The sequence below is a fragment of the Echinops telfairi genome, unplaced genomic scaffold (assembly GCF_000313985.2).
Source record: "Echinops telfairi isolate 266 unplaced genomic scaffold, ASM31398v2 ScPeMD7_11;HRSCAF=52, whole genome shotgun sequence".
Taxonomy (NCBI): domain Eukaryota; kingdom Metazoa; phylum Chordata; class Mammalia; order Afrosoricida; family Tenrecidae; genus Echinops; species Echinops telfairi.
Genome location: NW_022103908.1, coordinates 39,509,458 through 39,530,592, shown reverse-complemented (window position 1 = coordinate 39,530,592; position 21,135 = coordinate 39,509,458). Strand labels below are relative to the sequence as shown.

General features: G+C 49.8%; 1 protein-coding gene across 1 annotated transcript in view; it reads right to left on the bottom strand.

Annotated features, from left to right (window-relative positions):
* ACOXL (acyl-CoA oxidase like) overlaps positions 1–21,135 on the bottom strand; it is a 392,883-nt gene that overhangs the window by 347,520 nt on the left and 24,228 nt on the right. Inside the window, 6 exon segments of the mRNA XM_045287148.1 lie at positions 1,647–1,719; positions 4,137–4,223; positions 4,891–5,005; positions 12,157–12,255; positions 12,574–12,660; positions 20,757–20,840. Of these exon segments, the coding sequence (XP_045143083.1) occupies positions 1,647–1,719; positions 4,137–4,223; positions 4,891–5,005; positions 12,157–12,255; positions 12,574–12,660; positions 20,757–20,840 (545 nt within the window).

The window sequence follows — 21,135 nt, the reverse complement described above, 5'->3', positions numbered from 1 at the left end:
CGAGGCTCACCAAGCCATTTATCTCTCTGCCCTTCAGTTAATCCCACTTGTGTTTATCGGCCAGGCTGGCACAATAAACTATCTCACCCCTCATGTATAGGCAGGAGGAACTAGAGAGATGTATATTCAAGGGCAACTATCATGATGTCAAGTAAGATCAAGGATTGCAGCAATGGGAAAAACCCTCCAAGCTGGGCCAATGGGCACCACCATGGTGAAAGGAGAAGGGCTAACAGTTGTCAAGGATTTTGTCTGTGTGCAGTCAGTGGATGCTCACAGAGCAGCACTCAGGAGATCAAATCTGCTGCACGAGACCTCCTTAAAGTGCAGAAGAGAGAGAACATCACTCTAAAGTCTAAGGCAGTGGTGCTCTACCTGTGAGTCATGACCCCTTTGGGGGTCAAATGACCCTTTCACAGGGGTCACCTAAGACCATGGAAAAACACGTATTTCTGATGGTCTTAGGAACCGAGACACCAGTCTCCAGGTGGGTCCACCCACATGCAGCTAAGCCCACCTATGAGTGCCGGTGTGAAGACTGTTAGCCATGCTACACCATGGTTCAAGACAAAATTTCATTTACTTGTCATTAGAAATAAATATTCCACAATATATAATTACATATTGTTTTTGTGATTCATCGCTATGCTTTAATGATGTTCAACTTGTAACACTGAAAATATATCCTGCATATCGGATATTTACATTACAATTCATAACAGTAGCAAAATGAGAACGATGAAGTAGCAACGGAAATAATTTTATGGTTAGGGGTCACCACAACATGAGGAACTGTATGAAAGGGTCACGGCATTAGGAAGGTTGAGAACCACTGTTCTAAGATAAATATGTTTGTTCTTTGGATAGTCCATGGTGGTTTCAATATTCTTTGTCAGCACAATAATTCAAGTGCATTGTCCCTGCCATGTGTGCTTCATGGTTCACTCAGAGTGACCTTCCATCCCAACATTTTCTTTGCTCAGAAGGGAACCAGTGGGAGTCAGGCTGCTCCCGGCCAAGTGTAGCATGGGGTAAGCATAGACTCTAAATACGCCTGCTGCAGGCCATGGTGTTTTCAAATGAGGCATTTGAATGATGGTGAAAAAAGCTGAAAGTACCATGGTCTTCAGAAGAACAAACGATTCTATCTTGCTAGAAGTGCCGCCAGAATATCCCTTAGAAGCAAGGATGGCAAGACCTCATCTCATCTCCTTTGGACATGTTACCAGGAGAGACCAGTCCCTGGAAAAGGACCCCATGTTTGATAAAAGAAAGCATCGGCAGCAATGAGGAAGACCCCCGAGGAGAGGGATTGGTGCAGTGGCTAGAACAGTCAGCTCACACATCACAGCAATTGTGAGGATGATGCAGGACAGGGCAATGTTTCCTTCTGTTGTGCTACGAGTCAGAGCCAACACAGGGACACAACACCAACAACAGCACTTTGGATCATGTTCATTTCTCGCCACCCCCACCTCCCACACCCCTGCCCTATTTCTGTATCGACAGCTTCCAATGGCTGTCAATAGCCCTATCAGGAGGCTAGGGGCCGACAGGCTGGGTGTGGAGCTGAGGAAGTCAGATGCCCGAGAGAGCGATGAGTCACACACACACAGTAAGCCAGCGTTAGGGAGAAAACAACTCACTTATCCAGCAGGTTCTCCCTCGGGACCCGGACCTTGTCAAATATTAAAATCCCATTATCCACGCCATGCAGACCTAGAGAGAACAGAAACGAAGGGGGACGTGAAACAGAAACGAGACGGAGCGCTGCCCAAGGGGAACACTAGGCCATCACCCACTGCCCGCCCTGCTCCTTCCCAGGCTGCTCTGCTCCAAAACACAGTCCTTTGTTTTACTTCGGGGCTCCTGGAGCTGACTCCTGGGGGCCAGGGGGCTTCCTCAGGGAGCTGTTCCTGTGCCTTTGGCTCCTCCCTCAGGAGGATGTGTCTTCCTTCGGAAGGGCTCATGTGCTTGGGCTTCAGGTGAGGGCCCCGTGGTAACTGAGGCACATCTGTCAGCCCAAGAAGTTACTATGATTAGGAAACAGGAAACACAACAACAACAACAACCCCTCACTGTCAATGCCAACTCATAGAAACCCCATGGGGCAGGGTAGAATGACCCTTGTAATTCTTGATGGGAGTAGAAAGCCCCAACTTGCTCCCATGAAGTGAATGGTGATTTCAAACCGCCGACCTTCCGGTTTGCAGCTCAATTTGTAACCACTACACCACCAAGACTCCTAGGAAAGAGGTAGTACCAGGCAAATGAAAGAACCCAAGGCTGAACACTGGAGGCCTGAAAACCAGGTTGCCTTCCCCAGCAATGCAGCGCTCAAATGCCTCCACCCTCTCAGTGCTGCATCCCCAGACCAAAACCAGATGCCCTGCCATTGAGAACAAGGTAAAACTGCCCCGTAACTCTCTAAGAGAGTAGAAAAAGGCCCATCTTTCTCCCAGAGACCTGCTGGTGGTTTCAAACTGCTGACCTTGCAATTAGCAGCCCAACTCAAAACCACTATGTCACCAGGAGTGAATTTGGGAAAGCAGATGCCTAAGAGCCCAAGGCAAGTGGCCACAAAGACAGTAGTGGGTGACTGAGGGGACCCAATTCCCTGGGCGGTTCCTAAAATCTGCAAGACCCACCACCCAACGATACCTGCTGGCACGTGAGGTCTACCTTCTGTTTGTAACTACTGAGCAGATTTCACGTGGGAAAAATATTGACGTAGGAAACGTCTTCACTTAGGACCTCACCCCTGGACCAGGGCAAGCTTGCATGGAGGAACTGATACGGGGACCCAAGCAGACTGTCTCAAGTTGCCTGTGTTTTAAATGCCCGGCACCACTTCACAAGAGCAGGGCCTACCCCTCCTCTCTCAACAACACTTGGCACACGAGGTCCTTTCAAGGGGCCCGGAGCCAACAAGAGCCCAAGTCAGCACTGAGACAAATGGAAACACGGCACACGCACCTGCAGCCCATTCCTGCAGCTGCTGCCGGGGTAGCCCAAGCTAGCAGGCCTGGACGGGACCACGGTCTCCACCACCACGGCCGTCTCTCCTCTCCCTTGTTCACTCCCCCTCAGTTCTTTCTTCTCATTTTCCTCTTCTCCCTCCACCCCCTTTAAGGTCCCTAGGTGATGCAAGTGGTTTGCACTTGGGAGCCCGGGTAGCGTAGTGGTTACGAGGTGAGTTGCCAACTGTGAAATCAGCCGTTCTAAACCACAGGGGTTCCGAGGGAAATATGCTCTCTACTCCCACAAGGAATAGACAAAAGAAGATGTTTTAAAACCGATTGTGGGGATGGTTATGCAACTCTTCTGAACATAACTGAACTATTGAATTGTATCCATTATATGCCGATAAAACTGTTGGGAGAAAAAAAAAAAAGCAGCTATTGTCTTGGAAACCCACAAGGGCAGTTCTACTCTGTCACTCTGAGTCGGCATCAACTCAAGAGCAGTGAGTTGGTTAGTTGTTGTTGTTGTTGTTGTTGTTGTTGTTGTTTTGCACTGTCACTGAAAGGTTGGCAGTTGCCAACCCACTCGATGGCGCCACCAGAGAAAGGCAAGAAGACAAGAAGCCCCCATGACACTCAGTTCTGCTCTGTGACACCTGGTACCCTCTGACTCAGACTCCATAGAAATGGTTTTTGGGGGGCAACCTTTTCTTGGGCTGGAGTGGGGCTTGGTGGGGATGACCCGTAGAGCCCACAGGCTAGTCAGTGTTTGGGGATCAGGGAAATGGAGGCAGACTTGGGATAACTGCCCAGTGGGTTTCCAACACCTGGCACCAACACCAGGCTGGTGGCTTGGGGGCACAGAAGGGAGGGTCTGCCCCTGCTCTCTGAGCATTCTTGGCTATAAAAGGGGGAGAGGAGGAGACGGGGCACTGGTCAGGGCCAAAGTGGAGAAACCAAGAGAAAAGGAGACCAACAAATATAAATAAATGGGCACCTGCAACGTCCTCTAATGGGTGTACATAGGAGACTCTGAACTTGGCTTTGAAACCAAAGAATCTTTTCCGTTTTCTCTGCCTTGGCTTTTTCAGGGAGTTGGGTTTGAGTCGCCTTTGGCTGAGGGTGTGGGGTGCAGGCGGGAAAGGCAAGTGAGGGGTAAGCCGGGGGACCTACCTTCCTTGTGCATCATGTCAATAGCGGTCACTCCTGGGTACAGGCTCCCATTTTCATCCCGGACAGGCACGATGAAACAGTGGGGCCCTGGGGGAAGCCAAGAGACAGGGAGTTACTATGGCGCCTGGATGTCTGAAGAAAGGAATAAAGTTTTATTCATTTCCTGGAACAGCCTAAAATTATTTTGATTCCCCAAACCAGCCATTTCCTCTTGACCATGTGCTTGCACGTAACAGTGGATGATGTGAAAACACCCTGGGAATTCTATGAAGAAGAATGTAGCATCGGGATTGGAGGAAGGCTTTTAACAACCTTCACTATGCATACGGCACAATCTTGCTTGCTGAAAGTGAGGAGGACTTTCTGATGAAGATTGAGGATTTTAGCCTTCAGTATGAAGACAATGTTAAGAAGACCAGAGTCCTCACAGCTGGACCCACAGGTAACATCTCTGTGGTAAATGGAGAAAAGGTTGAAGGTGTCAAGGATTTTATCTTGGTCACCTGTGGATACCAGGGAAGCTTCCAAAAGTTCATGGGAAAAAATCATTAAAAAACAGAATTAAAAGGTCATGGAATTTTTCCACACGTTTCGAAGCCCCCTTGTATCTTGGAGATAAAGTATCGAAGTACTGATTTTTTTTTTTTTTTAGATAAACATAGCCCTAGGAAGTGAGGTCTTAGTTGTAAAGGACTCCTCATCGGCAATTAGTACTGGTGCAGAACGGGGTCCCAGTTTTGTGTTGGTGACGAACCTTGAGACCTTCCATCCACAATGAGCTGGGCGAAGACGGCGGCGTAGTCCCCCTGCAGCGCATTGCCGATGTACATCTTCTCAGCATCCTCCCCCGGTGTGTCAATGATAAACTCCTGCAGAGAAGCAGCAGAGAGCAGCAGACTGCAGCCTCCTGCAGGGCTCGGCGCCATGCCGCAGACTCAGTGCCACAGGACTGTGAACAAAGCTCCCGGGGCACAGTCTCCGGGTTCAAAACGCACACGCAGAGAGGACAACCCAAATGCTGCCAGCCGGCTCAGCCTCAAGTCTGCCTCCACCTGAACTTCAAAGGGCAAAGTGCCTCTTAAAGTGCGGTGACCAGATGTCCTGCTTTTGGTGGGACAGTCCTGATTTTTGGTGTTTTTAAAAAGTCCCAATTTTTGAAAGAATGCACGACAAGCTAGGGAATGGTCTATTTAGTCCATGTAGACCAAATTTTTTATCAAGAACCCCCACCCACCCACCCCCAGTCAATGGTGTCCCGCTTTAAATCTGGTCACCTTATCTTAAAGGAATCACCCCATCGGGAAAAGAAATGGCTGACTTTCAGGCCCCAGAGGGGTCCCCTCCTTTCCGGTCTCTTGTATTTGTGATGCTGGGATGACATGCGTGCTATCTGGCTGAGCCTCTGCCTGGCTTTCACATGGAAAGTCTTTCCTCGGTTACTAATCGTGCTCTCTCTAGACCAGGCAGGGGTGCTCACACTTTGTCAGCATGCGAGCTACTTATAAAACAATCAAGTCAAAATTATCTACCAACTACAAAAATGCAAAATGTATATTTATTTTTATTTATTTATTCATAAATGCATTAAGAATTCTTCATAAGTACAATGTATGTTTATGACCTTGCATAACCATCAGTCCACATTGCACAACACAACACAATTAACTATGTGCATTTTTTGTCATTCCCTGAGTTTACTCTGATGACTTGCACTGAATGGAATGAGCCAGGGATGCATAGTCCGGACAGTAGCTGCTGACAGCCAGCCTCAGGCACACTTGCAAATGATCATCAGTCATGGTAGAACGGTACTTGGACTTAATGATCTTTATGTGGGAAAAGGCTGACTCACATAAATAAGGAGAGCCGAATAATGCAGTCAAGGAGGTAGCACATTTTCTCAGGTTTGGGTACTTTCTCTCTGCGAGTGAGTTCCACGACTGTTCATGCACTCTGGACTTCAGCTGGATGTCGGCTTGTGGTGTCAAAATCTCCCATTCCGTATGAAAGTGATACGTTTTTGTCTTCTTACTTGGTCCAGCTCCCCCACTCATTTTAATACCCTTTCTTATGTTTAAGAGAAAAAAAACACGGTCTAACATTGTTGATAACTTAGCTTGTCTGTTTTGCTGCACTTAGCGCAGTTGTTTGCGCATGCGTTTGACACCTAAGATTGCATCTGATTGGCTGTGCTGAATATCAATTAAGTGATGAGATTGATGATAGGCTTATGTCTATTTTGTTAATGCCATGTGATCTACCCGCACTACATTTGCGATCGACTAGTAGCTCGCGATCGACGTATTGAGCGCCCCTGCTCGAGACTACGTCATACTGAGGTATTTACACCAGTAGAAGCAAACAGGTCGTCGTAGAGTAGAGTCGAACTCACAGAGACCCCAGGTGTGTTAGAGTAGACTGTGCTCTGCAGAGTTTGCGCCGGCTGGCTTTTCAGAAGCAAATTAACGGCACTTTCTTCTGAGGAGCCTCTGGGTGGTCTCGAACCTCCAACCTTTGACTTAGTAGCCTAGCGTGTTAGCCATTTGCATCACCCAGGGACAGAAAACCCAACATCAAGACTCCTCTGAGCCTTGGTGGAGTGAAATAAGCCCTCCACATAGTCTTTGCCTCCAGACACCCCACCTGCAAATCTCACAAGAGACAATGGCACACCCAGGGCCCTGATTGGATGGTTCCAGAGCCCATGTCCATGTTATTCATTTTAGGCGTTGGTCTTTTCCCCTTTCTGGATCAATCACTTGGTTCCACTGTCCACGGGGCCTTGTACAGCCCTGCCCCCGTAGTGTGGGTCTGTGGTGGAAACAGCAATAGACCAAGCAGAGACTGGAACTTTATGACCGCATCCAAGCAAGTCTCATAGGTCACCATGGCCCTGAACCACCACGGCATGCAGGGAACACCGGCCCTGACAACTTGGATTTTCAATCTGTTCCGGCTTTAGAATGGCTGGTCCCAAATCTGTTTCACCATTTGCCTAACCAGCAGCTAGAATAATAAGAGCTTCCAAGCAAACAAACAAAAGCCAAGACCCTGCAGCTAAGCCCGGAGACAAACGTGCCTGCGAAGGATTCTCTGTCTAAGAGGTGCCCCTGTACAACGGCCAAGGATTCCAGCCACAAAGAGACAGGAAGCAAAGGCTGGTCAGGACGAGGGTGGATGGAAACGCTGCCTCTTCTCTCCATCGCTGCTCAAAGCTGGCTGTATCTTTTCCGATGTGTCTGAGTCAAGGCACAAGGACCAAGCCTGTGAGGTCCACAGTGAGAAAGCTTCGTTCTTCCCAAGCTGCTCACCTCCTGCCCGAGCCGCTGCCCTTCTCTGCCAGCTCTGGGCACAGCCTATGGGGCCGGTGGGGGAACCCAGGTCAGCGGCAGAAGAGCAGAAGCTTGGCAGATTTCCTTGGAGCCGGCAGTCTGGAATATCTGGCCAAACGAAGCCAACGAGCTACTGATGGCACAAGGGTTATCTCAGATTTCAAATGTTAAAGCACGGAGACTACACGCTTTCCTACTGGCCAAGAAACACAGTCTGGCAGCCTACGAAAACATGCCCTGACAGGTGTGTGCACAGGGAACCTTGTCACGTGTGCGAGGGCTGCTCGGGAACAGCCCAGAAATCTGTGGGGCCCGCCCTTGTCCTCTTGGGCCAGTCCCAGCTGCCCAGGCGCGGCGTTCGCAGGAAGCCAAAAGCGGGGAATAACGCAATCAATCAAACACTGAACAGAACAACAACAACAACACAGTCCCTGTGGGCGGAGGGGGGCATGGGGAACAGACAGAAGTCATGGCAGACACACTGGCTGGGTGCGCAGAGCTGGCAGGACCATGGTCCCATCAGCCTCTGATCCACCCTGTGAAAGACCTTGTCGCTTCTGGCAAAATCCTTTGGTTTGCAACGTAGGCCTCGGCCACCATACTAGCGCTTAAAGCTGGGTCTACATAATGCACCCCATATGTGGTGGGTCACCCGACGTCGTTTGCTGAAGGTCAAGAAAATGGTCCGAGCTGTGAGCGCCAGAATGGTGGCTTTGACCGGGGAGCTTCTTCACGGGTCACCCCATCCAGTGTTGCGGACGAGTACAGGAGGATCCCTCTCCGACTCCTTGACCAGCTAGACCAGCTATCAGCCTCCGCCTCCACACACACACACACACACACACACACACACACACACACACACACAGGCAGCACTAGATAATGAAAGAGATTTAAACAGCCCTTGAGGGAGGGAAGGCTCGTTGGATACGCTCTAACATTTTAAAGGGGAAATGAAGGGGAAACGCAGAAACCATGAAGGGAGAAAGCCATTCCCTGCGATGTCAGCTCAGGGGCGTGGGCTTCTGATGGGCTTGTTCTCTGTCCCAGCCCCAGGGGAGACCCCAGCCCTCACCAGCGTCTCCTCAGCACAATGACTTCAACACCCAAATTCCCCTACCAGAGGGCGGCAGCTGCTGCGCGCACCAGGCGGCTAAATCATTGATGTTATTTGGGGAAAGGGGACTGACACAGGAAATTATTTTTGTCAGGGAAGAATATTATAATTGTCAGAAGAAACAGATAAGTAAGAGTTGTGAGGGCTTGTTTGGGTTTTTCTTTTCCCAAATGGCACAGCAAGGTGACTTCAATACCATAGTTCGGGGCAGGAAGCAGTGTCCAAACCCCAAAGAGGCCAGCTCAGTGTCCTGGCCTGGCTGTTAAGAGCAGTCCTATGAGGATCTAACACGCACCAATGATACAGCCAGAGTCAGTCCCTTCACCTCAGCGAACCTCAGTTTCCCCATCTGTAAAACGGGGAAAAATATCTGTCGGGTCCCTGGGTGGTGCAAATGCGATCGAGCTTAGCAGCTGACTGAAAGACGGGCGTTCAAGCCCACCCAGAAGTGATTCAGAAGAAAGGCTGGATGATGTGCCTCTGAAAGAACCCACCACTGACACCAGCACTGTCCGCACTGGCGGTCCAGTCAGACCCCCACGGGGTCGCCATGACCAGAGGGGCCTGAGTGCACCTGGAGACTGGTAGACCATTTCGAAACATCTTACCAAGATCATGTGTGCAGTATTTGCCTTGGCACCAACGACGTCATTGCTCTATACACCCACTACCGTCAGCTCGATCCTGACACACAGCCACTATGGGGGTTCATCGTTCTCCCAAGGAGGGCGGTGGATTTGAGCTGCTGACCTCACAGTTAGCAGCCCGATGTTTACCCAAGAGCACCAGCAGGGCTTACTGTCCTATCCACGGGATTGTTGTTGTCAGGAAATTCCACGGAGGGAGAGTGACACCGAGCCTGGGGCATAAATCCTAACACCAAACCCACAGGTGGTCTGCCATCCAGTCGATGCCAGCGCACCGGTGCACCGCAGGCCCGTCAGACTGAGTAGAAATGCTCCAGGGGGATGCGGAAACTGTACAACTGCTCAGAGAAGACAGCCTCGTCTTTCTCCCACACGGTGGCTGGTGGGTTTGAATCGCTGGCCTTGCAGTGAGAAGCCTGGAACAAAAACCAAACGCACTGCTATCAAATCAATTCTGAGCCATAGGGCACGGTAGAACAGCCCCCGTGGGTTTCCAAGACTGTAATGTTAGTTAAAAAGTGCAGTGTTTATATTCTTGTCGAAGAGCTCTCATAGCATCGTGGGCTACATGTTGGGCTGCTAACCACAAAATCAACGGTTCAAAGCCACAAGATGCTTTCAGGGAGAAAGGTGAGGCTTCGTGAGTCTTCACGGACTCCATGGCAGTGAGCGTTGTTTGGTTGTTTGGTTGTTTGGTTGTTTGGTTGGTTGGTTGTTTGGTTGTTTGGTTGGTTGTTTGGTTGGTTGGTTGGTTGGTTGGTTGGTTGGTTGGTTGGTTGTTTGGGTTGAGTGTATAGTCTTGTTCTCACTGTGGTGTTGATCAGTTCGCTCTCCACCTAGCGCAGCAGTTCTCAACCTTGCTCATGCCGCGACCCTTTCATCCAGGTCCTCATGGTGTGATGACCCCCCAACCATAACATTAGTTTCGTTGTTACTTCATCACTATTATTTTGCTACTGTTATGAATTGGGCGACCCCTGTGAAAGGGTCGTTCGACCCCCAAAGTGGTCGGGCACCACAGGTTGAGAACCACAGCTCTAGAGGGTTCTTAAAAGAGTATAAAGTCCAAGGCCAGCATCTCTCACTGGTCAAGCTGCACTTTTATTTGGCTTTAAGAAGATTTCAGGGGAAATCTTTGGTTTAAGGTTTAAACCAATATTTAAGCTTTGGTTTAAACTCAGGTTTAAGAACAAAAATTCAGGGATTCATCCAACTTTTATGGCTCCAGAAAATTCCGATTCCCTGAGGATTTGAAATTCTCTTCTGCATTGTCCCCTTTTTAATCCAGATTCTTCCGTAGAATCTTAAACCAAAATGTTCGGTAGCGGTAGTGGGGCCCCATCCAGTACTTTTGGTCTCAGGGGAAAGGTTCCGTTGTTCATGGAGGCAATCAGACACACATCCGTAGCCTCCCGCTGGTCCTGCCTCTCCTTCTCCCTCTTTTGCTCCAGGTGAGAAGAGACCAAGTGCTGCTCCTTGGATGACTGCTTGCAGGGCCCCAGTGCCAAGCACTACGAAATCACTAGATCGTTTATCAGGCCTATTAACTGGACAGTGAACAAGGAACACTAGAGAACACGCAGTGTCTCTGAATTGTGGGATTGATGAAGAATACTAAATCTACCGTGAACTTCCAGAAGAATGAACAGACCCGTCTTGAAAGAAGTATAATCACATCTCCCTTAGAAATGACGATGGCAAGACTTCACCCCAGGTATTTCAGACATGTTATCAAGAAGGACCAGTCCCCCGATGAAGACATCATACTTGGTAACTTAGAGGGTCAGCAAAAAAAGAGGAAGACCCTCCATGAGATGGATTGACACATAGTTGCAACAATGATTCAAACACAGCAACAACTGTGAGCATGGCATGGGGCCAGGCAGGGCTTCATTGTGTTGTACACAGGGTTGTTGTGAATCCGAACTAATCTGACAGTACCTATCGACAGCAACAACTCGATGTCCCATGAAGTCATTGTAAATCTGACTGCCACAGTTTTTGCTAACTCAATGTTTTACATACATACAACTTAGTGAGAACAATTACAGTGATCCTCTGTGCTATCCATAATTAATTCAATATGTTCATCTCCATTCATCTTTCATTCCCCACACCATCCTTCCCACACCTGGTGACCATCAATAACTTTGTTCCCTATACGTCTGCCTTTTCTTTGGTCTTTTTATGTAAGCGAGGTGATACAATATTTTACTTTTTCTGATTGACTTATTTTGAATGCTTTCCATAGACATCTATGGATGTCTACAGCTGAAGCCAATTAGTACTCATGACCCGCAATTCCAAGATCCCGGACGGTGCCACCAAATGAACAAACAGTACAAAAAGAAAGAAAGGGAGGGAAAAGTACTCCAGGTGTACAGAGTAAAGGTAGTCAAAGAAAGGCTTGTGAAGCTTTTGTTTCTTTTGTCATGTAAAATTTCACTGCAGGGCACCATTAGGACTATGTGTCTCCTGAGACCAATAATAGAAAGGACTTGGATCCTGGTAAGGAAATCCCCACAGATGGAGCCTCCTCACTCCCCTGACACAGGGTGACAATAAAACTGGTTACCTTCCAGACCAAGACTGCCACTGTTAGGATGGAAGACTAAATGGCTTGAGTGTTACTGCACGAGTCTCAAAGAGCTGTCCCAAGGGATTAAATTAACAAGTGCATATCAAGTGTTTGGAGGGGGGCCAGGATTTGCAGGTGCTGTGCCAGTTTTGGCTGGTACAGACGCGTGACGGCTGTCCATACGTCCACCTCGACTAAAACACTCCTGCATTGGCTCTAATCCGGATCCTCTGCCAGAGAACCCACACAGAGAGAGGGAAGTTGAACTCAGGTAGAAAGAGAGTCTGTCGGTCCTGTACAGGTGTCCTGCTGCTCTGCACTCTGGAGCAAAGGACAGAATCCTCACCTGTGTAGAGAGGTCAAAGGTGGCTTCAGTTTGGATCCCTTTCACGTTGCTCCCATGGCCCCTCTCGGTCATGGCAAACATCCCGGTGTATTTCTGCTCCTGGAGTTGACCGGAGGATAGAGAGAATGAGCCCGGCAGGTGGCTGCTCTCACTGCAGAGCTCTCAAAGGATTAAGAATGCTTGGGAGGGGAACAGAGGGAAGCTGGAACGAATTATACAAATCAAGCAGAATGACAGCTAGTGTTATCTTAACAGGATGACAAGTTCAATGTAATATTGAAAAGAGAGTCTCAAATTTTCCATCCCGGGCAATGTTCTTGCTGACTAATTCTGTTTCTTTTTCTGCAACATACACTCACACAGCTAATGTTGAATGTTTTCCATAGAAAAAGACGCCTGTGGCAGTACGTGCCATACCTGGAGCGGCTGAAGCCATTTAGTCACATGTTCTGGACTTCCAAGGTTCCTGATGGCACCACCAAATAGCCAATAAATTATTCCACACTGGAAAAAAGGGAATGATGTAAATTAGAATTAGCAACAGTCAACAATTTGGTGAGAAGTAAAACCCTGGTCCATTGCCAATCAACCATCAGACTTCCATCCATAGAGCTTGATGGAGAGCCCTCAAGTGACAAAGCTGTCCCGTCCTTCCGCTCGATGCCTCTGTGCAGACACGACTCACAGGTCACTCTGGGCTAGGCCACCTCCAGCTGCACAGATGGGCAGTCCTCCATCCTCAGAGTTGCCCAGTTCATCCCCATCCAATGACTGCTGCGAATGCCACTCAGCCTCATCTTCTCAGGCTCTAACTCGGTGCCTGATGTGTGCCACATGATGTTTGCCAAAGGATCGCAGGTGCCGACCGACCACAGGTGGCAGGGGTGAGTGCTGCCAGGAGGAACTGTCTGCAGCCATGAAGGCTGATGGGAGAGGCAATGCTGCAGAATGGGGGCACACTGGTTGTGCTTCACATGAAACAAAACCAAACCAAATACATTCCCCTCAAGTCGATTCCAACTCCTGGCGCCCTTGTAGAGGAGAGCGACTCCCTAGGGTTTTCTTGCCCATAAGCTTTACACATGAAGGTCACCAGATCTTGGTTCCAGGGCGCCTCCAGGTGAGTGTAGTGGCAGAGCCAACCTTTAGCTTAGGAGCAGAGCACCAAACCTCAAACCTCAGTCTAGCTACCCACTGGCTGTGAGATCGTGGACGGTGATGTAGCACTGGCCTCTGGTTCCTCGTCCTACAAGTGCAGTGACTGATGGGCGCACTCACTGGTGTCCCATGGACCCCAGACTCTGTGCTCCTAGGCACATGCTCCGTGATCACCTACCCACCCCACGAAGAAATGATCATCACCCCTGCATGATGCACGTGAACACTGAGGCCGAGAGAGGGGCAGCGACTTGCTTCAGGCCGAATCCTGAGCAAGCAGGCCGAGCTGGAGTTCATGATCAAGTTGTCTAACACCTACTGGTACTTCATCCAGCGGCTGCAAGGATTCAACGAGAGTCAACGACTGAGACTTTGCCTGATTTCTTGCAAACAATAGAAACACAGAGCCGAGGAGAAGGAAGGGGGAGCGGGAGGCCTGACTGGAGCACGGCCATTTGGACAGGTGAGAATGACCGGTGGCAAGGACGAGAAAAGCTCAAGTGCGCAGGTGGTCGCTGCGGCTGCAAGTCACATCTCTTCCGCAGCACCCTCCTGGCCACACCGCCCCCGGTATCCTCTGGGCACCTTCCTCCCCCAGAATCAATCCCCACCCTGGCTTTAGGATGCGCCCATGGCCCAGGACAGGCCATCATCCTTGTGGCCACTGGGATGTTTTTAGGAACGAGCCTGTGATCCAGGTGGGGAAGCTAAATGGGGCAAGGAGCCTTGGATGCCACAGATTTGAGGGAGACAGAAGGCTGGTGGGGCTGGCAGCATCTTGCCATCACATCCTTAAGAACAGGAGTACAGGACAGAGCAGAGTTAAGAGACCAAGTCCCTTAAGCCACAGGCCCTGAAGCCCACCCTGTAAGCCCCCTCTAGACTCTTCCCTTTTAAGCAGATAATAACTGTTTTCCCCTTTCTCAAGCTTGAATTGAGTGTTGTTTTTCGTCCACTACAATTGAACAGGCCCTAAAAGCCACAGTGAGCAGAGGGTAGACCAATCCCGCCCTGGCAAAGAGGAGGCTACAGCGTCTCTGCACTGCAGAACCAGTTCACAGCTAGGAGCTGTCGCCTCCCGGAAGAACCAGTCCCTGCACCACACAGGTGAGATCACCTGGCACCACAGCCCGAAACGGTGCCTGTCCTGCTCCCCACGGCCCTGACCGGCTACCACGCAACCACCAGCCTTCAAGCCAGGCGAAGCTCACTAGTAACCTCTGACACAGCAAGTGATCTTCGTCTGGAGGATCATAAAGCGTCCTGGCAGGAGGCTCCCCACCCCCGATTACCCAGCACGCTTCGCCACAGAACCATTGCCAGCACTGCAATTGCGTGACTGATTCCCACCCAGCAGTATGAGACCAATCCAATTGGGAGTTCCCCTAAACCACCTTAGAAGTCACGTTCTGAAAAGTAAATCTTTTCTAAAACAAATTGCCCATCTCTCAATTCTCCATGACAGGTGGCTAATACTTTCTTTAAACAATATTCCTTTGCTCATTTCAAAACACTTTCTTCCTCTGTACCAAAAACAAAGGCAAACCAAACCCACTGCTATTGAGTCGATTCTGACTGGAGACTGTAAATCCTCATGAAACACACAGCCTCGTCTTCCTTCCGCAGAGCAGCTGGTGGGTTTGCAGACCAATGCCTAACCCACAGAGCCACTGTGCAGTTACATAATCTGTCAACTTGAGCAAAGAGGTGGAGTTTAGCCTGTCAATCAGCTCACAAGGTAACACCCATCCGAACGATTCTGGGAACTTCCTCTTTTTCTCCTGGGAAGAGGACACACACTCTCTCTCTGCTTGACACTCCTGTTGACAAGCCACATGGAGCTATGCTGATGGCAGCCAGATCCCTTGAGCTGGAGGGACCACATAGAGACCCATGACAGCGCTGAGATGTTTACACCACCACTGGATCCACCAGACTTTCCACCCACCGGCCTGTGATCTTCCTGCATTCAGCATCATTGCATGTCTTGTGTGAGTCTGAAGGGAATTTATAGACTGGTATCAGACATAGGGGCTAATATCAGACTTGATCTGGACTGAGCTGGGGTATTTTCTTAATACACAATTACTCTGATATAAAGTTCTCTCTTACACACATAAGAATGTCCTTGAATTTGTTTCTCTAGTCATCCCGGACTAACACAGCCACCAAGGCTCCTCTGTAGAAAGTGGGGGGAAACCTGGAGTGCTGCATCAGTAGGGAGGTCTAGTGGCCCTGTTGGTCTGCACAGCAGACTGCAGAGCTAACAGAGGCATCCTCTGTATGGCCCAACTCCACGCAGTCAGTTAAAATGTGGGGGCATCCCCCCTGGCCAACAGGAGGATAAAGGTCATCTCTGAATGGTAGGTCATCTGGTCAAAGGGGACCCAGTGGATGGGAGCGTGTGGAGGGTCCAGAGCAGATGACCTCTGTGACCTGCCTCCACTTGGGACTGTCCCTCTGTGGGGCCAGAAGCATGGAGCCCGGCTTGGGGAGCAGCTGCTGAGGTGGGCAGAGGAAGGCTGGTGACAGCTCAAATTGCAGTGGCATCCATCAAGGGGTTGGGGGTGGGGGGGAGGAACTAGGAAGATTTGGGGTAGATCTTGGGCGCTGATGGGTTGGATTTGGGAGAAGGAAAGGAGGACCTTAGAGCAACCCTGAGTCTTTGGTCTCTGTTGAAGGGAGACCAGTGACTGCTTGAAGGAGAAGCCAGGGAGGAGGAGCTGGGGTACTCCTCGTCGGTTATGAAGAATCAGGATGGAGATGTGAAGACTGACAGGAGACGGGCATGAACCAATCCGGAGCAGACGGCACAGGCACCTTGTCCACTGCTGTCATCACTGCCCATTTTCCAGGTCCCTAGAGCCCCTCAGGGTATAAGACACGAAAGAGCTCCATTTGCAGGTAACACAGTGGTGAAGAAATAACATCCACAAGGGACACTGCATGACAACCTAACTTCAAACCTGTGCCGTGTGTCTGGGAATGCTCCCTCTGTCCTCCCTCGCTTTGGGGGCAGAGCAAAGGCACAGATCCAGCACCAGGAGCATGAGGTCATGACAGTCTGCCCCACGAGGGATGGCAGCAGCCTCAGGGGGCCACGGGCACAGAGAACACAGGGCTGGGAGCTGCAGTCAGGACAGGGCAAAGGAGCCAAAGGATGGGCCTCTGAACTTGCCAGGAAGCCTGGCCCCCTGAAGCTGGGAACCCAAGTGGGTCTCATGTCAACCCACTATCGGTGCCACTACCTGGAAGATTCAGGAAGAGCTCCTCTCAGATGAGGCACATCTCCACCAGCTCCTGCTACCTGCCAGACACGGCCTGGACTTCCTCGTGGTCTACCTTGATTTAAATCTATGGAAAGGCTGCTAGCAGCACCATCTTGGCAGAAGAGAAAAGTGAGGGGCAGGTGTCTAAACAAACCTGCCTGTCTCCTGGCTGATAAACCCTAGAGGCAGAACGTGGCCCAACGTCGCAGGGACTGTAACTCTGCCCTGGCATCTGCCAGGATGAGTCAGACAGAAATGGCCTTGGAGTGCAGCCAGACTTTTCGCTCCAAGGACAAATGGGAAGTGCTGAGGCACTGGAAGGGTGGTTGGGGAAGAGGGTCACCCCAGAAAGGAGAGCGGAATGAGGCCAGCCAGGAAAACAGAGAGAACCGTCGTGGGGAAGGAGAAGAAAAGGCAATATGTCACGTTTCTTTGGCCTTCCAGATCACAGCCACGTTTTTGGCAGGAGACCTTGGGCTGCCTCCCAAGCTGGAGTGAGGAATCGGAGCCGTCAGCACGGAGAGCTCTTTCCCTGGCACCCCGCGCACGTTCCCACCCTCCTTGCTGTGGGTTGCTCTCAGAGCCAGACACGGCCCTGCCAGCACTGGGCTGTGTGGGAACCACGTGTCTGTCCAGAGCGCTCAGGGATATCCAGCACCTCTAGATAAACACAGACCTGGAGGGGGAGAGGAGATGGGCCTGGGACACAGAGAACTTGGATGGGTTTGATACAGATGGGCCTCCGGGGAAAGTGGAGAGGAGACCTGCCAGGGGCCAGGAGCTGCTTTGGGGCAGGTGAGGGGATCTGGGGACACCCTGATCAGCCCAGGGTTCACAGAAATGACTCCCAACCTACCATGTCCCTCTCTCCCGACACCTCCTATACTGCCATCACAAAAGACAACCCCAGCCTTTCTGGGTGGACCCAGGGACACACTGCACACTTCCCTCTATCCAAGGTTTCCAGAAAATCCCCAGCAGGGACCGATGCACTGGGAGGCAACATGTAACCATGTCGCCACCGGGGGTCCTTGGTAGGCAAAGAGGGGTGAGTCTGTTGTATTCCTGTTGGATAGGCCATTGTTTAGCCAGCAATAATCATGCACTGCACACCTATCAGGAACCAAGACTGCCGACAGGATAGTCCTCCAGGGATGGTCCCTCCAGGGGAGCTAAGAGACATCATCAGTCACACAAATGAACAGATGAGTTCAAACTGGGGTGTGGACTCTGATGGGACACTTCCAGAGGACTTCGGCTGCAGATTTCGGGAAGACTTCCCAGAGGGAAGGATGAATGCTTGGAGACCTGAGGAATAAGCAGGCATCGCAGTCAAGCAGGGAAAGGAAGAGAAAGATCACGTTAGGGCGAGGGCACCAGCCGTCCCAAGGGGTAAGAGGAAGCGAACGCAGGCAGTTTGGGAGGAGCTCCCGGAGAGGAGGAGACAATGGCACACTAGGTGTCTGGAGAGACCAGTTCACTCAGGTCTTCGAAAGCGCAACTGGACGCTGCAGAGGGCCTCTGAGCTGAAGGGTAAAGTGATCAGAGAAGTATGTTTAAAGCCTGTTTCTTTCAAGATACGCAGATGTTCTTCTACAGCACTCTGCAGTAGTGCTTTCTTTTTTTAACTTGCAGTTACAAACACGTGCAAACAAAATGGAAGAGGATAATGAACTGGACAGTGACCGGCTCAGGTCCATCTGGCTTCCCATGTAAGCCCATTTCCTTACCTCTCCTCTCACTGGTAAGTAATTGCCTTTGGACCATTCATACTCACAGCCGCTGTATGTGTGTCAGATTAGAACTGTGCTCCCCAGAGTTTCAATGCCTTGAGTTTGAGAAGTGGCGCACTAGCCTTTCTTCACAGGAGCTTCTAGGTGAACTCGAACCTCCAACCTGTCCATTAATCATCAGGTATACTAACAGCCATTGGCACTACCAAAGGCCTCCATTCTTCTGACACCGCCCTGGTTATCTGGGAGTCCATCCCAAGTATCATAGCACTGCACTCCTAAACATTTCACTATGTAGCTGTCAAAGACAAGGGCTCTTCTTTTAAACCGAACCGTAAACCCCTTATCCCACCTAAAAATACAACACTACTTCCCTAATACTACTAAATGTTCAAATTACCCAGCTGACACATACCTTTTCTTTCCCCTGTGTCCTTCGGACAATGGAGCTAAATGAGGTGCCCTGCAAACGGATGACATGTTTGTGTTTGAAGCCACAGGCTGTTCTCCGTTCATTCAGACATTCACCTAGCAGCTCGGTGTACCTGGTGCCAGATCCTGAAGACAGAGAGGAGGGCTCCCCACCCAGTGACGATCTCCCCACTGTGACAATCCACCAGAGGCCAGACAGAAAGAAAAAGGGTGAGGGGCAATATGGCAATTGCACAAACTGACTAAAGATCCTAAGTCTAAACTAGGGATCCCCAATATTTCTGAGAGTGGGGGTGTATTTGTCACATCTCTCCAGAAGCCAGAGGCCACTTTTCAGGAAAGAGAAGAGTCCGTCCAGCTAACAACACAGCCGGACCCACTCTCACCAATAGGATGGCACAACTCCATTTCTTTGTTTCAAATTTTATCCACAGAAGAAGCTCACACCACAAAGCAGAAATAACGAGCTCTTAGAGCCACCACCATTAATAGACTTGGCTTCCCATCCTATCATTTATTCTTCATGTTCTAGCCATCACTTCTCACCCTTCAGGACACTCGAGCAATATGGTTGGATCTGGAGACATATTTTGTGGCCCAGTGGTGGCCAGGGAATGAGAGGAGGGCATGTGCAGGGGCACACAAATGACCCTTTGTTGGGAGACTTGGAACACCCTGAAGACATGTGCCAGTCACGTGCACCTGAGCTCAGGAAGCATTTCCATTAACATTTCTCACTGACCTGGAAGTCACAAGGCAAGACCACAAGGAGATACCATTGTATACCATGTGATCAGCAAAAAGGAAATCTAACAATTGACAATGTGGGAGAGGATGCGGATCTACAAAACCCTCTTCAATGCTACTGGTGGGAATGTGAATTGATACAACTTTAGAAAGCAGACAGGCGTTACTCATTTATCCTGTGGCTAGCAATTCTGTTCTTGATTGAAAACCTAAAGGAAACTTTTACACATGTTTAATGCCAGCCTTGGATGAGAATATTCACAACAGCACCTTCTCCATTAGCAAGTTCTGGGAAATGACATGAGAAAATAGATGGATAAATGTTGTGGTATGTTTGAACAATGGAATATTATGTGGCCACCAAAAAGGAACGAGCTCTATTTATATACCATTGTCAAAATACCAAAACTATAAAGATGGAGGGAATTTCTTCATAAAGATGGAATTGTCCTGTGTCTTGATTCTGGTGGTGGTCATGCAGATAGGGAATCAAGCTGGATAGACCTGAAGGCATGCATGATTGCGTGCATGTGAGCATGAATGAGATGTAAACAAGATCTGCGGTCTAGCTAGCCCCTTGTACCACTGTCCAAAGTGACCGGTCAGCCGCTAAGGGAAAGGCCGGCAGTTGGAACCCGTCAGCCGCTCCGCAGAAGGACGATGCGGTCTGTTTCTGTAAGGAACACAGCCTCGGAAACCTAGGGAGAATTTCCACTGCGTGCTACCAGGCCTTTACAGGTTGACATGGACTCCGCGGCCCTCAGCAGATTTGGTTTGGGGGGCACGGCTACATGAGAAGCCACAACTAAGGGAAGCTGGGTAAGGAGTCCTAGAACTCTGGGCCCTATCTTTACAACTTCCTGTGAGTATTATCATCTCAAACTATACTCTTTTCTTGTTTTTAATTAAACCCTGAGTGAATAGAGTGATGTGAAATTGCATGGATCAACCTTAGCCATGGCATTTCATTGTAAAAAGTAAACCCCAAACGATGACGGTACCTTTTGCGAAATTAAAACAAACTAAAACCACTGAGAGACACAAATGCAATGAAACCCTGTGTAATTAAATGTGAAGGGAAATTAAGCCCAGGACTGGATAAAGCAGGAGTCGGGGAGGGAAACTGTGGGGTCTATCATGGTGGAAACATCAGCTCCAGTAAGAACAAAGGTCACGCACAAGGTGACCGGTGTCATTCTGAGCCATTCCAGTCGGGCACCAGGCCATAAAGAGTCGGAAAGAGCAGCCCAGCACCTCTTACCTTCACTCCTGTGGCCACGTCAGCCACGGAGATGACTTCTCCTAGGACAAGACTTCCACTGACATAATCCTTCGTTCTCTCGACCTGAAAGACAGATCCCCGGTTAGGTTTTCCTTACCTCCCGGTTAGGTTTTCTCACCTTCTAAACGTATTTATTTATTTTTTATAATAGGCAAAGAATACTTTTATAATAAAAATTCAGCACGATAAAGTTAACTTTTTAAGCGATCCAAATTGGTGGGGAGGTGGGTGTGGGAGACCTGGTAGGGCAGGATCAAGGGGAACGTAACAAAGAGGAAATGCTGAAATCCTGGTGGGGACAGAGCATGATAGTGGGACAGGAGGAGAATCAATGGAAATAGAGGAAAGAGCTGGGAGG